Here is a 16,222-nt window from a genome sequence, read left to right on the forward strand (position 1 = left end):
AAGAATATATTCAGAAGGGGAAAAAAAAAAAAAAAAAAAGGGCTCCCAACAACATGACTCTGCAGAAGGCATATCGCGGCAGAGCCGCAAGCTGCGCCGCATCCTTTTTGGTGCAGTCTCTCGCTTCCTGGAAACAAACAGCACATTTCTGTTTCACCTGCTAAATCATTTACGGCTTGGGATTTGTACAAAACACTTCACATTTTTATTTTTTTGTTTAGTTAGTTTTCTCCCCCTGAAGCAGCAATTACAAGCAGGCAGAAGCAGGCAAGCCCGCAGGAGCTGAGGAGGATCCTGCAGCGGCTACACTAATTACGGCACGTCAAATTAAAAACCGGGGCTGCCCTGGCAGGCAGCAAAGGCTTACAGGATGCATTTTACTTTTCCCCTCCCCTAAGACATGATTTAACAAAGCGCTTAGCTGGCTCTAAAGAAGCCTGCCACCCTCCCCTGTAATCTCCATGACGCATCCCTGAATTAGCAAGCTGGCCTCTTCAGGTGGCAGGAGGGGTCACCTGTGTTACTCACCCTGCTCCCGTGCCAGCGCCGAGCAGGACAGGGTGATGAGCAGGAGAGGGTGACAGGAGAAGCAGGACAGGCAGTGGCTCTCCTGCCTCACCACGACTGAGCTGTGTGCTGCTGTCTCAGATCCTGATTTCCAGCTCTGCATCAAGCTAGACCTTGGGAAACCCGTGGACAGCCCCGCTACAAGCATGTGCCATGGGTTCCCTCCTGTTCTCCTAGTTCTTCCCACTCCAGCATCTTCCCATCCCTTGCTCGGGTAACCAAAGCCTGTAATAGCACTAGGTTTGAGTCGGTTTTTTTTGAGGGTTTTTTTTAAACCTTATCTCAAGAAAAGTGGTGCTGGTATTTTTGAACATCTCAAGATCTTCAGCTGCACATGCACTTCCAAGGGAGAACAGCAAGTTCCAGTGGGGGATGGCTAAGCAGCATTGAGCATCTGCTATTTATTCAGACTGGCATTTCTGCTCCCTAAAATAATCCAACTGCTCAGGTTTTGCAGCACCCAGATCTCTGAAAGCAAAGGCCAGGAGCAGGAGGACATTTTCAGCAAAAAGGAGTGTCTGCTGGTTTGGTCTCTCACCCTCAGGGCTGCCCAGCAGCACACAGATCTGGACCTTTCTGGCTGACAACTCCCAGTTCCAGTGGAAAAAGCAACCAAGTAATGAAGTGAGCTCTGCTGAGCCACTGCACTTCATTTCATTACTCTGGCACCAAAGGAAGTGTACTGGGTAACAAAACACACAGAAAAACCCAGAAGGGATTCAAGACAACACTAAAGAGCAGACTTGGTTTCAGCAGTTTCAGCAATGCTCTCCGTGCCCAATGCAGAACAAGGAAGGGTTTTCAATGGGACAGGGTCTCTTTCCAAAAGGGTCAAGCAGGACAAGGTGGCTGCAAAACCAAAGAGCATCCCCAGCTCAGCACCAACACCCAGCACCACACAGGCAAAGGCACCTCCCAGCCACCTTCACCTATTTCAGCACATGAAGGCTTTATGATGTGAGGAAATCAGATCAGACTGGGGGACACCATCATTCTGACCTCCCCACACCAGGAAACATGCAGACAAGGGGACCTTCACATCCAGCTGAGGCAGCAGCACCCCACAGCTAGTGTGGGCACAACCCACCTCAGCACCACCCAGCCTGAGGGCTCCATCTCAGAGGTGCCTCTGTGCTGTGCTCCCATCACCCTTTTTCAAGAACTGTGCTGCAGGGAGACCTGACAGGCAATCTGCACAGGAAACGGCTCTTGGGGGGCCACAAGCTGCCTTGGCATGTGCACAGAGGATGCAGCTGCAAACACCTGAGAAACCTGGTCCAGTGGTTGGCATACCTGCCTGTGGCAGGGGTGTTGGGACTAGATGATCCTTAAGGTCCCTTCCTCTATGATTCAATGAACACAGCATCTCATTCAGGGACCCAAACCTGCACAGTGAGCTAAAACACCAACAGAAAGTTGGTGAATCAACTTTCTGTCCTGAAATTTGTGTTCCAAAATGCTGCGACACTGAGATTGCAATAATCTCGGGTTGTGTACAGCACTGCCTTACTGCCAGACTTGTGGAGAGCAAGAAATAAACCTAAAACGAAAGTAAAATGTTTTAAAAAGTAAAATAAAAACTCCCAAATACGAACACAACTAAACACATGGCACTTGATCCTGTTAAAGAAGAGCAGGACCAGAGACCTGCAAGTGAGCAGGGACCAGCAGTGCTAAAGTGATATTCTGGGAATGGTTTCCAAGCAAAACCAGGAGAATTTGGTGGAAATGGCAGCTGGCTCTGTGGCAATGCCTTGGCACAGGTTGGGGATGAGCTGCACTGCCTGCCGCCCTTCCCAGAGGCCAGCTGTACCCTTCACCGACACTACTGGGAAAGTGCTTGCAACATTAAAGTAAAAGAAATAAACACATAAAAACACCAGAAAGACAAATAAACTGGTCTGGAAGTTTTACGGTAACTTGGCAGACAGGAGGAGCCAACGTCCTGCCCCATCACTGTAAAAAGGATCAAATTACCGAGTCCGAAAAAAGTTGCCTGTGATGAGAGTACTGAAGAGCAAGGCAAGTTTCTGCTTCTTGCAACATGACCAGCTATTTCAGCTGGTTTGGGGTTTGTGAAATGAGAGTCCGGGACTCACTGCTCAGCAGTTCCTTTACTCCATCTCAAGAGCAAAAAACAGGGAGTGGAGCGAGCCAGAACAGCAGCACCACAACATCTGGTCCCCATGAAGGAAAACCCAGCAGGCAACCCTGCAGCCAGCGCGGACCAGAGCTCGGGAGCATCCCCGCCAGCCACAGCTTCGCTCCAACAGATGAAATCCCCCAGCCTTCCAAAAGCCCCAAGCTGAAGCAAGGTGATGTCGTGCTGATTCCAAGCAAGGGCAGTGGTGGAGATGGTGGAAACAGTCAGTGGGGTCCCAAAAAATCCACCAAGCAAATGAAATCACAGGCAACACCAGCCCCACACAACTGCTGCCAAGCTGCTACTGGTCCAAAACTCAACCAGGCAGATTTGGGTTTGCTAGTAAAGGACCCACCAGCTATCAATGTGAACATACTTCCCTCAGACGGGAACTCCTTGTGTGACCAAAGGGAGATGCCCAAAATGTTGAAGGTATCGGATGAAAACCCAGGCAGGATCCTGCCAGCTCACAAGCAAACCAATTTTGCCTTGCTTGCTTGTATGATCACACACACAGATGTGAGAACACACAAGCACAAGTTACATACATGTATATTTGCTCAGAGGCTTGTTTCATGCCCCAAAAATTGTTGCTGTATTTCCCCACACCTTGATATCACTTTTTTCCCACCTCTTCCCTCTATACCCACCATTCCCAACCGACCTCCAGGATCCCCGCTGGAGCTGCATATCTCAAACTCCCCATCAGCATCTCATCTTCCAGACGTGCAGCAGCCCCGGCTCCTCCCGGCTCGCTTCTCCCAGCGGGAATCCAGCACTCGGGAGCGCCCAGCCAGCGCTGAGCACGGACCCGTCTGCTCCGCCACTGTGCCAAGTTCCCCTTCGCCTCCAGAGCAACGAGGCTGTTTCCCGGCTAATGCCCTTCCAGCTTTAGATTATTTGTTGTTTACTCGGATTCCTGTCGAGCCAGCGCCAGCTTGCTCAGATCCACCTTGAGTTCAAGAGCAAGTGCTCTCCTCGGTTACACAACCCAGCCGCAGCAGCTGCGGCGTCTGCCTGACACACCGAATTACCGTCTCTCCCCAAAGAGACGGGATGGAGCCCCAAAGCGCTGATGGGGAAGTGCCCTACCTGGGAACGTAAATGGGGAGATACCGCTGCCGGAAAACACTTCTGCGATAAGCCAGGGCAGCTGCCTGCCATTCGCAGCGGGCAGTTTTACTGGCTGGCCAGAGGGTGGCAAGAAAAGCAGTTGCGGGGGAGATGGATGGATGGATGGATGGATGGATGGATGGATGGATGGATGGATGGCTCCCTGTCCAGGTCCGAGCTCCCGCAGCAGCGCAGAGAGCAGAGCAAGGATCCGCTCCGCTCTGGCTGTGCGGCACAGCCCTGGCTGGGGGATGCCGCCGCCTGCGCTAACACACGGATGGGAAGGATGGATATCGCAGGGAATATCGCACCCAGCCGGCGTCCCCCGCCGGGACCGGGACCGGGAGCGGGGCGGGCAGCACCCCGGGCAGGGCGCGGCGGAGCCCCGACACCCGAACCCCGTCCCGCCCCGCAGGCTGCCCCGCACTGCAGCACATCCCCACCCACGGCGCGGACACGCGGCTGCTGCGCGGGCGGCGCCGGCGCGCCCCGCTCCCCGCGCACGCCGCACACACTCACCGCGAGGATGCCGGCGAACGCGGCGCAGCTCCGGCTCGCCGCGGCGGCCCCCATGGTGGCGGGGCCGGGGCTGGCGGGCGAGGCGCTGCCCGTGCGGCCGCGCTGCCTCAGGCGGCGGGGCGCGGGGCCGGCGGCGGCCGGGCGCCCATGGCGGGGGCCGGGCCGGGCCGAGCCGGGGCCGGGGCCGGGGCCGGGGCCGGGCCGGGGCCGGGCCGGGCGGGGCGGGGGCCCAGCCGCGCTCCCACCTGCCCTGCCCTGAGCCCTGCCCTGCTGCGGGGCCGCCGCGCGCGCTCTGCCGCGGGGGCGGCGCGCACGGGGGGCGGCGCGCGGAAAGGGGCGGGGCCGGGGGCGTCACCCGGGCCGGCAGAGCGCCCCCCCGCGGCGGGACAGCGCGGGGACACGGGGACAGCGCGGGGACGGGGGACACGGGGACACGGGGGGACGGAGGGGAGAGAGGGGACAGTGAGGGGACACAGAGGACAGCGGGGACGGAGGGGAGAGAGAGGACAGCGCGGGGACACGGGGACAGCGGGGACGGAGGGGACAGAGGGGAGAGAGGGGACAGTGAGGGGACACAGGGACAGCGGGGACGGAGGGGACGGAGGGGAGAGAGGGGACAGTGAGGGGACACGGGGACAGCGCGGGGACACGGGGGGACGGAGGGGAGAGAGGGGACAGTGAGGGGACACGGGGACAGCGGGGACGGAGGGGAGAGAGAGGACAGCGCGGGGACACGGCAACAGCGGGGACGGAGGGGACGGAAGGAAAAGGGGGGAACACAGGGGACAGGAGGGGACAGCGGGGATACGGGGCGGGGACGGAGGGGACAGGAGGGGACACAGGGGACGGGGGGACAGCGCGGGAAAGGCGGGGACGGGAGGGGACAGGAGGGGACGGGGGAACAGGGAACAGGGTGGACGGGAGGGGGCGGGAGGACAGGAGGGGAGAGAGGGGACAGCGCGGGGACAGAGGGGATACAGAGGATAAAGGGGACAGGAGGAGACACGGGGAATAGCGCGGGGACAGAGGGGACGGGAGGGGACAGAGTAGGACAGCGTGGGGACGGGAGGGGACAGTGCGGGGACGGGAGGGGACACAGGGGACGGGAGGGACAGCGCGGGGACACTGGGGACAGGAGAGGACAGAGGGGACAGCGCGGGGACAGAGGGGATACAGGGGTACAAAGGGGACAGGAGGAGACCCAGGGGGAATAGCGCGGGGACAGAGGGGACAGGAGGGAACGAGAGGGGACAGAGGAGGACAGCGTGGGGACGGGAGGGGACGAGAGGGACAGGAGGGACGCGGATCCCACATCAGGCACTGTGCCCCATCCCCTCCTGGGCTGGGCTGGGCTGGGTGGGGCTCAGGGGTCCCATCGCAGCGGGGTCGGTGTCCGGCACCGTGAAATCTTCCCGGGCGCGATTTTTGTTTGTTTTATTTCTCGTGTTCTCCAATGCCAGACATACAGGGAAGAATGTTTTCAGAAAAAGAGTGGTGAGACGCTGGCACAGGTTGTCCAGAGAAGCTGTGGCAGCCCCATCCCTGCCTCATCCCTCATCCCAAGGCCACCTTAGAGGTCTGAGCAGCCTGCTCTAGGGTGGCATCCCTGCTGTTGGAATGGGGTTGGAACTAGACAGCCTTTAAATGTCCATTCCAACACAAACCATTCTGTGTCTCTGTGAACATGTAGCACATTCCCTGTGGTGGAGAAAGTAATCAGGGAGCAGACACATCCCTCCATGGATGGATTAGCTGGATGCTGAGCTGACCACTGCATAGACAGTGCCCTCACTGCCCATCCTGCAGCGTCTGAGCAGGCTGGGCAGAGCATAGTGACAGCCACAGTGTCCATTGACAGCTGGGGCAAGTGATGGAAACAGATCCAGGTTTGTCCAGGGAACCAGGGGAAACAGGAGATGGGGGCAGAGTCAGGACTGGAAAGGATGCAACCTGCATCCAAGGTCCTTACAGGAAATGGGAACTGAGGTGAGACTTCAGCATTGTTCCAAAGTCTGACCAGGAGAACAGGGAACCCCCAGGTATGGCTTATCAGTGCAGGAAATCTAGACTACTTACGACTCTATGCATTTTCTATTGAGAAAAACACGCAAACACCTGATTCCCAGAGCCTGCAGAAATCTGGGTGACCAAGAGTCACCTTCTGGAGATGCCCTGAAGGCAGGTGAACCAAGGGAGAGTTTCAGTGCCAAAGGGAACTGCACAGACTTAGAAAATCCCATCTAAAAAAAAGGGAGGCGTGGGGGGAAATGTGGTGCTGTTGCTCTGAAGAAGAGAGGATTTCACCCAAGCCCTTCTGAAGTTCACAAGAAGTCTCATTCTGATTCCAGGGAGTTTTGAGTCCAGCTAGGAGGCTCCTCTTGCAGATAAAGTTTTTCTCCCCACATTTTCTCCATCTCTAATCTGGAAGAGATCTGGAAAGGAGTAATGACCCTGGGGAGCCTGGGAATGAGTCTGGAGAGCTTCCCTCCCAGAGCTGGGGTGGCAGTGGCAGGACTGCTGTTCCCAGGGGGATAAGACCAAGTGTGTCACATGTGCAGGGAGAAGATGTTCCTGTTCCTCCACAGCTGGCTGTGCTGCTGTGCAAGTGCTGCACAGCCCTGCTCTGCTTCCCTCAGGGCCCCCAAACCTGGGAACAACATGCTCTTCCCAGGAGGTCAGTGAAGGGGAGCCTCATCCCAAAGAGACATCAAAATGCAAACCAAGACACAGTAAGGTTGTTAGAAAGAAATAGGATACCCATTGCTGCTTTTAATTCAAAATAAATTGGGCAAATAATAGGCAATAATACAACTGGGTTAACACCAGGCTTGTGGATGGTGGAGTGAATTTTAAGTTCAAAAATATGTAGCTCTGATGAAATGCAGGGCAGATCTTGCTGCAGAACTAAGTGGCCTGGTTGTGTCTGGGCTAGAAGAGGGTTTGAAATGCCCCAACAGCACCAGCCCACGCTGGGTCCATCAGCACTGTGAAGGGCAGCATTCAGATTGTATTAGGGAAAAGCAGAAAAATAATTATCTGGAGGACGGAGTGACTCAGGGGACTGGCAATAAGATGGATCATGTTACTGCTTTGGACTAGATTCCAATGAGTTACATCCGCTTTTAATTATTATTATTTATACAGAACCTAAAGGCAGTCCACAGATTATCCAGAAATGCACGAGCTGATCTGTAAATCCCCCATCCCTCCCTCCTCCCAGCCCTTGCCATGACAAACCCCAGTCACGCTGCCTGGACTGGTTCATACTGGCTGAGACATAAATTGCTTATTAGTGACCAGCTTGCTGCTTCTCCACTTTTGTCACTCTTCAAAAGGGAAATAGGGAACGGGTGACCGAGGTCCGAGTTTCGTGCTAAGTGTTTTTGTTGGAAGCAGCAGCAGCTCAAGAAGTTCCTCCTCGCCTCCCTGCATTCGGTTCCTTTTTCCCCCTGTGCCACCCTGTGAGTCATGCAAATACACCCAGGCCAGTGAACTGGTAACTTTGAAAAACAAGGAGGGTTTTTTTAATCAGAGTAGGTGAAACTCACAGCTCATGTTGACCAAAGACTGCTGAGGGTTCACTAAACTGGTGGTAGGAGTCTGAGTAGGCATCCAGAAATTATCATGGCAAGATCTCTTGTCTTATGAGGAAAGCCAGTGCTCCTGCTCAGTCACCCGAGGCTTATTCAAACCTATTCATGAAATGAGAAGAATTGTTTCACCTAAAGAAACTATTTGGGAAATTTTGAATAATGTGCCACAGAACCATGGAATTGCAGCATGGTTTGGGTTTGGAAGGGACCTTAAAAATCATCTCATTCCAACCCCCTGCCACAGACAGGAGCAGCTTTCACTAGACCAGATTGCTCAGGACCCTATCCAGCCAGGCTTGGAACACTTCCAGGGATGGGGCACCATCACTTGTTCCACCCTGTAGAAACCAGAAACATTCCAGAGAATGATTGCTCATCCCTGACTTGCACTAAAAGACGCCAGGCTAATGGGCCAGACATCATTTCCTTTCAGACTCTCTCATTCTCTGCACATGGACCATTGCTTCCACATCTCCCATAGAAACAGAACATTTCTGTGTTGGTGTTGTTGTTATGGGAAAGTAGCTGCTGCATGGGAAAATTTGTGACTCCAGTTCATATAGAAACCACAGTTATAACTTGAATTAACATGAATTAGGAAGTTAAATCAACAAAGCCCATAGAGTTCCCTGGGTGAGGGGAAGGAGAGTTTAGGTGGGCGTTCTCACCCTTCTGACCCTCCTTATGATCTCCAGGAAACTGGGAAGGGAAATGTCTACCAAGAGCAGATGTTCCCAGCAGGAATATATAGATATATACACACACAGACATATGCATAAACACAGTTATTTCAAGCCAGGTGTGTTATCACTGATGGATTTCCCACCTCAAGAACCCCATGGGATTTCAGGGCCAGGAGCCAGGGAGCCAGGGGTGGCAGATGGGAAGTGAAGTGTGGCACTGTTGGATGCAGGTTTGGTTGCCATCACACCTGAGCTGATCTCTCTTCTGGAAATGGTGGATGCACAGCTGGAGAGCCTGTTTTCCCAGAGGATTTTAAGAAGGGAGAAGAAGCAACTGATTGCCAGTTAAGTGCATGAACACCACCTCATCCCTGGTGGCAGGGCTGTGAGATAACCAGCAGGTGGGATAGGGAGGTGAGGCTGCAGGTGAAGCACAGGTGGCCCTGCACCTTCTCTCCTGGTGAGATCAGGGAGTGAGGCTCCTGAGGCTGGCATCTCACACCCTTCCCAGGTCACTGACCTGCCATGAAGAGGTTTCCTTCCTGCCCCCTGAGCCATGCAAGTGCTGTCAAGCAGCACAACTTTTATCTGACGGAAAGCCCCAGCTTGCCTGTGCACGCCTGGTTTGGTGCATGTGGAACGAGCCCAGCAGTCACATGTGCACCTCTCCAAGTTAAAATAATAGATGCATTTAAAGATTATTGTTTTGGAGTTTTATCCCTTTGGAGTCTTGTTTTGCAGGAGCTCCTTTGGCTCAGCTGCACATTGAGGTCTGGATACAGAAAACTGAATGCTCACCTTAACCTCAGCAAAAGCACTGGGGCTCTGGGCAGCTCACCCAGTGCCCTCATTCACCTCCCTCCTCCCTTACCTCATCCCTTTCCTTCTCTGGATCTGAGGCTTGAGAGTACCTAACAAAGCTGAGCCTTGCTATCAGCTAGGGTATCTTGATGGCCATGAAGCTGAAATAAAAAATTGTGAGGAGCATCTTTATGGCTGAATTGGAAAGCCTTGCAGTGTCCCTGGGTTTACACTGGAGGAAGTGAAGCAGAGGATTAAGTGGTGTAGCCATGAGCAGAGCAATGGCAGCAGAGCTCAGAGCTTCATGCTAAGCAGAGGATCATGTGTTGTCTTGCTCCTCTGTGGCCAGCACAGCCTAAGTGGGACAGGGAGGTGACCAGGTGACAGGATGAGCACTGCAAAGTTCAGTATGAGTTTCCCAAAGCAAATTGCTTTCCAGGAAGGACTGTGCTCTCTTGCAGGTTCAACATCAAATACAGACACCAAACAACCCCCCCTGCATATCTGTTATCCATGTCAGCTGTGGATGCAGGATCCCTTCTGTGTCAGATTACCCAGCACACATGATGCTGCCAGCCTTGTGCCTTGTGTCACCTGCAGGACCACTGGAGTGGCACGGGCAGCCACAGCCTAACCAGCCTACATCCTCCTGGTACAGAGGGGAACCAGCAAATAACTCTCACCAGTCTAACCCAGCAGGCTGCATTGCATTCACTGCTTTCCTTGCTCGAGCAGGAGCTCCAAGCCAGCTGTGCAGCCTTGGGGCTTCATTTGGAGCCCTGGGAGAATGTCACTTCCCAAGTGACCATGGTCTGCATGCCAGAGGCACCCAGCAGGGCAGATCTCATTGCTGAGTGGTCACAGATAATCTTAGTCACAGTTTAAGCTGTTCTCCTGCTCCCCTGCTGTAAGGGGGACCCCACAGCTCTGTTGCCCCAAGGCTGAGGGCACACAAGGCTGTGCAAAAGGGGTCACAGCCATCGGGTGCTGGTGTTCATGGGGGGAGGATGGTCAGGGGGAGAAATAGCTCACATGGGGCTCTACTGTCCCTGCACATCATATTTGATGTAAATTGGATACCGAGTTATTCAGGGCAGCTAAGGGTGACAGCAAAAAGCTTAAAATAGTGCCTGACCAGGAGATAAAAGCACACATAAAACTCCAGTGTCCTTGAAAAGGGGCAAGGGCTGCCTCTGTGTGGGTTAGTGCCCCCCAAAAGCGAGACCCAGACCAAAGAAGGCAAAGCCTCCCCTGCATCCGAGAGGATGATGAGGGGCACAGAGGAGACCCGGGATGGGGACAGCTCAGGAGGCAAACAGCACGGAGGAATCCGAGGCTGAAGCCCCAGATGGCACAGAGAAAACCATCGGGGAATTCAGCCTGAGCGTGGGCAGGTGACGGAGCCTGGGAACATGCCGGGGCTCTGAATCACCGGGCTGTGTGCAGCCCCAGCCCGGCAGCGCTGCGTGCTCCCGCCCGGCTGAGCCCTTTCTGCCGAGCCGTCAGCGGGGGAAAATGTGCGAGGAGAGCCTGGAGTGACCGTGGGCAGTGCATGGGTGTCCCCAGCTCCGAGGGAGCGGGACAAAGTGACCTGGAGTGATTTGGAGGTGGCACAAAGTGACCTGGACTAGCCAGGTGTTCTGAGCCCCCGGGCTCCTGCAGTCCAGCACAGCTCTTTAAAAGCCTCTCCCAGGCTTGGCTGATTTAAATCACTTCAGGCCATTTAATCATCACATAAGCACCCCTGCTTAAGGACTAATTTATAGACTTTGCACTGGTTAGAGTAACCCAGCGGTTTGTATAGGGAGCTGGTTATGCCATGGTGAGATTTCATGGAGATGGAGACCCAGGGAGCAAGACTTCCATCAGGAGAGCTCCAGCCTTGCATTGCACACCAGTTTAGGAGGCAAGAGGAGCCTGCAGGAAGCTCCCTGCAGTCTGGCACACTCCTGCCTTCACACATTTTACTGCCTGCAAATCCTCCTCCAGGAAACTGAGAATTAGCCCCTCTGCTAAATGACTGTGGAAGAGAGGATCCTTAGTGGGGGTTCTTGCTGGAAAGAATAACATAGCTGGATTTGTGAAGCAGTGCAGAGGTCACAGGCCAGCTCCTGGGAAGGACACATCCCTCCCACCTCACCAGCCTCCAGGTCCTTCCTATAAACTGGGCAATTTTTCTTTTCCCTTGGCAGCTTTTCAGACCCTCTCTGTGATTGTTTCTGCTCTGTTTGCCACCAGTTATACTCCAGCTGGATGTGAGGGAGAAGGAAGAATAAATCCCACACCCTGAGCTCAAATCACATTCAGCCATGATTTAAACACATCAGCTTGGACCAGCCTCAGAGCTTGCCCACACAGAGGTCTCATTCCTCCTTTCTCCTGCAGCTGCAGCCTACCAGCCCATCCTCCCTTTATCTTTGCTCTTGTGCTCAGTAACTCAGCCCTGGCTTAGCAGAAACCTGTTCCCTTTTTTCTCTCAGTTATTTTTGTGCCAGATTAGTAGTCTGGGTGTGTGGAGGCTGCGCAACACCAAAGCTGATGCAAGGAGAGAGATAGGGTGGGGGTGAGGGATGGTTCCAGGCAGCCTGTGGGTGAAAGATACTCAGTATGGACACAAATGCTGCAGCAGAGCTGATTATAAAGTCACATGGGGTCAGAGGAGAAGCAGAGATGTCATTTGGGGTTACAATGACAACTGGAGTTAAAGACCTGAGACTGAGAGAGCTGGGCAAGGCTCCTGTCCTGGGACAGTCCCAGCAGCATGGGAATGACTGCTGTGACATGGTGGTGGCTGGGAAGTGCCTTGGGAGGTGTTGCTTGCAGCTCATTTCACACTGAGCCCTGCCCCATCACTTGGGTACTTGCTGGGTGGCAGTGGGGTGGTGGGATCCCAGTGCCAGGGCTATGGGATGAGCCTGGCTAGAGGTAGCAGAGGGATCCCCACTGTGTAGCTACCACACTCCTGCTCTTAGCACAGTTTTTTCCATTTCACCTTTGGAAACCTTTTCTTCAAGTCCTGAAGTGTCTGTGGAGCAAATTGTCCTTGAAAATGAGCCAGGGCACAGCCCTAAAAGTTCTGGATGCTGCAACCAAGGTAATTCTGTAATAAATGTAACCTTTCTGGCAGCACAAGAGAGCAATTAAGGAACCCTTAATTTTTAAGGGTCCTCAAAAACACATCACTAATTTCTAGCCAGAACCATTGGAAAATATATTCAAACCAGCCTGGACCCTCAAGGGACTCTCCTGCCCAACAAGCCTTCCATGTCTGCCTCTGCCCCCCTCTCACACCATGCCTCAGCATCCTTCCCCTGCTTCCCTCCCCAGCTATCCTTCCTGAACAAAGAAACTTAACAGGACAGTGCTCCACTGGAGGGAAGGGAGGCAAGGGAAACAGGAAAGCAGATAATATAACAGCAAACAACAACCCCATCCAAAGTACACAGAGGCATGCTCATCTTTCCCTTTCTCTTTGCTTTTCCGTGGCCCCTAGGAAAACTGGCTACTGCCTCCATCCTGCAGCCTCCCACTGTGGTCTAAAGCTGCAGACTGCATTTCTCCCAGACATCAGCTTCCATCCATCCATCCATCCATCCATCCATCCATCCATCCATCCATCCCCACTAGCCACTACTCATCAGTGCTGCCCTCAGCAGCAGCCCCATACTGTCCTCTCTCAGAATAAGACTCTCTAAATGGAGTCAAAACCCAAGGGCAGCCATTTTTATGCACAATTTCTGATACTGGCTGTGCTGAGCCCAGATCTAAAGGTCATGGAGTGCGAGGAGTTTCACCCAGGAACCTGCAGACCTTCAGTTGCCATCATCAGGCTCACCCTGTGCTCAAGCAGGAGTGGAAGAGGAGTCAGACTCATAGAATCAGTTGGGTTGGAAAAGACCCCTAAGATCATTGAGTCCAACCCATGATCAGTCACCACCTTGTCAACCAGACCACGACACTCAGTGCCATATCCTGTCTTTCCTTAAACTGCTCCTCCCTGGGCAATCCATTCCAATGTTTAACAACCCTTTCCATCAAGAATCTCCTCCTAATGTCCAACCTGAACCTCTTCTGGTGCAGCTTGAGGCTAAGCTTCTTGTTAGCTACCTTGGAGAAGAGGTTGGCCCCACCTTCCTGCAGCCTTTGCAGGGAGCTGCAGGGAGCATGGGGATGATCAGGAACATGGGGATGATCAGGAGCATGGATGAGGATCAGGAGCATGAGGAGGATGAGGAGGATGAGGAGGATGAGGAGGATCAGGAGCACAGATGAGGATCAGGAGCATGGATGAGGATCAGGAGCATGGATGAGGATCAGGAGCATGAGGAGGATCAGGAGCATGGATGAGGATCAGGAGCACGAGGAGGATGAGGACGATGAGGAGGATGAGGAGGATCAGGAGGATCAGGAGCACAGATGAGGATCAGGATCATGGATGAGGATCAGGAGCACAGATGAGGATCAGGAGCACAGGGATTATCAGGAGCACAGATGGGGATCAGGAGCACAGGGATTATCAGGAGCACAGATGGGGATCAGGAGCACAGGGATTATCAGGAGCACAGATGGGGATCAGGAGCATGGGGAGGATCAGGAGCACAGGGATTGTCAGGAGCATGGGGAGGTGTGCTCTGGCTGCACACACTGGTGAGTGCCGTGGTGCCAGGCGAGCACAAGCTGTTCTCTGGCTCCTTATTGTTACCAGATGAGTGGGTGACTTTTACGATCGCTGGGTTTGGATAATCAAATTCTGCCTGGGACAGAGGAAGGAGAGCTGCCCTCCTGTCCCCTCCTGTCCCCTCCTGGCCCCCACAGCAGGCACTCAGCCCCCTGCCCTCCTGCAGGGCTTTGTTCCTGGGGGTGCTGGACGTGACTGTGGGTCCCACCCCCCCACGACGCCCTGCTCAGTCTGGGGTTATTGTGTGGTGCCCAGAACAATGTGCTGTGGTTAGGGATGCCTGGGAGAGCCCCGGGGGCTCCCTGCTCCCCTCTCCCTGCTGCTGCTGGGGGAGGCAGCTCTTGGCCATCTGGTAGCTGTGGGTTTGGTGGAGGTCCCGCAGCAGGGGAGGAGATGCAGTCACCAGAGCTGTTCCTAGAGAGGAAAGCCAGCGTTTGGCACTGCTGAGCCACAGATGCACTGTGTGTCTTGGGCATGGGATGGCCTTGGGCATGTAGGATGACAGGATAGCTCATGTGGGAAGGGACTGCAGGAGGTCTCTGGCCCAACCTCTTCATCCTGCCAGCTCTGGGGTCAGACCAGGTTGCTTTACTGAGCTGGGTCTTGGAAACCTCCAAGGCTGAAGCAGCACAGACTTTCTGGACATCCTGTATCAGTGCTGAACTGCCTTCCTCACAGTGGGAACTTTTTTTCTCATATCCAGTCTGAACATCCCTGGCTTCAGCTTATGCCCAGTGTCTGTTTTGTTCCCCTTGTGCACCTCTGTGAACAGCTTGACTCCATCACCTCCACATCCTTCTTGCAGGTACACCAGAGCTTTTCTTCTCCAGCCCTGCATGCCCAGCCTCTCCTCCCAGGCTGTGTGACCCCACAGGGCTGGGTGAGCTCTGACTGTCTTGATGGCCTTTCCCTGGGCTCTTTCCCGTGTGTCCCCATCTCTCCTGTACTGGAGGCTGTTGCAATATCCAGCCATGGTGTCAGCAGGGCCGAGCACAGGGGTGGAATTGCCTTCCTTGACCTGCTGGCAATGTTCTGCCCAGTGCAGCCTGAGGGCCTGTTTGCCTTCTCTGCTGTGATGATGCACTGCTGACTCAATGTCCTTTCTGCACAGCTGCTCCTCCACCAGTCGACCCAGCCTGTGTTGTAGCCTGCGGGTTATTCCTTCCCAGACACTGGACTCAGCATTTGCCCTGGATGAAGTCCATAAATATCCTTGCAGTATCAAGTTGAAGAGAGTGAGGAGCCAGCAAATGCCTTGTGGACTTGCCCGAGTCACAGGGACTTTCACTCTGTAATGGTTTGGAAAGTCCCTTCTAGGGGACCATACCCACACCTTAGAGGGGAGAATGTGCTTATTTGGGATGCTGGATGGCTGGAAGCTCAGGCAGGAATGTGGGTCAGGGATACAACCAGGAACAGCAGAACTGCTCTCACAAAAACACCTCCTGCATCAGCCAGTGCCGAGGCAGGGACTGGGGACACTGGGGAACACAGGGCTTTTCACACCAGTGTGCCATTGCAAAACACTCAGGAGTCAGGGGCTTCTGTGTCCTCCAGTGGAGGGAAGGGGAAATGTGTCCTTTCTGGCTCTGGGAGTCCCTTGGCTGCCAGGGTGAGTTGTCCCTCAGCATCCATTCTGTTCACACAGCCCTTCTGAGCCAGGGCACTTGTGCATCACAGGCAGCTGTGTCATTTATACTTCTCTGTCCTGGCCTGCTGGTTGTTCCTCTGTGTGCCCAGGTCCCCTTGGAGCCAACTCTCAGACAGTTTGGTGTTGGGCATGTTTGGTCCAGGATGTGTTAATCACCTTCCTTTGCTGTGTGTGTCCTTTGGCCAACAAGTGTGTCAGGAGATGGGCATTGCCTTTGGTGGAGACAAGGCAGAAAAGTGTTCTTCCCTGAAGAGTACCCAGGGACAACAGGATCCTTACAGGCCCTCATGAGACCCCATCTCAGTGCTGTGTCCAGGTCTGGGGTCCTCAGAACAAGAAAAACATGGACTTGTTGGCAGGTCCAGAGGAGACCATGAAGAAGCTCAAAGGGCTGGAGCCCCTCTCCTTTGCAGACAGACTGGGAGAGTTGGGGTGATCAGCCTGGAGATGAGGAGGATCTGGAAGACCTTAGAG

At 54.3% G+C, this 16,222-nt stretch overlaps 1 protein-coding gene across 1 annotated transcript in view; it reads right to left on the reverse strand.

The window, feature by feature from the left end:
* Positions 1 to 4,502, reverse strand: part of TNFRSF21 (TNF receptor superfamily member 21) — a 37,424-nt gene extending 32,922 nt beyond the window's left edge. The window contains exon 1 of the mRNA XM_056487340.1: positions 4,343 to 4,502. Within this exon, the coding sequence (XP_056343315.1) occupies positions 4,343 to 4,396 (54 nt within the window). The 5' untranslated portion in view covers positions 4,397 to 4,502. The remainder of the gene's footprint in view (positions 1 to 4,342) is intronic.
* Positions 4,503 to 16,222: the final 11,720 nt, after the last annotated feature.

This window comes from Oenanthe melanoleuca, chromosome 3, assembly GCF_029582105.1.
Source record: "Oenanthe melanoleuca isolate GR-GAL-2019-014 chromosome 3, OMel1.0, whole genome shotgun sequence".
Classification (NCBI taxonomy): Eukaryota; Metazoa; Chordata; class Aves; order Passeriformes; family Muscicapidae; genus Oenanthe; species Oenanthe melanoleuca.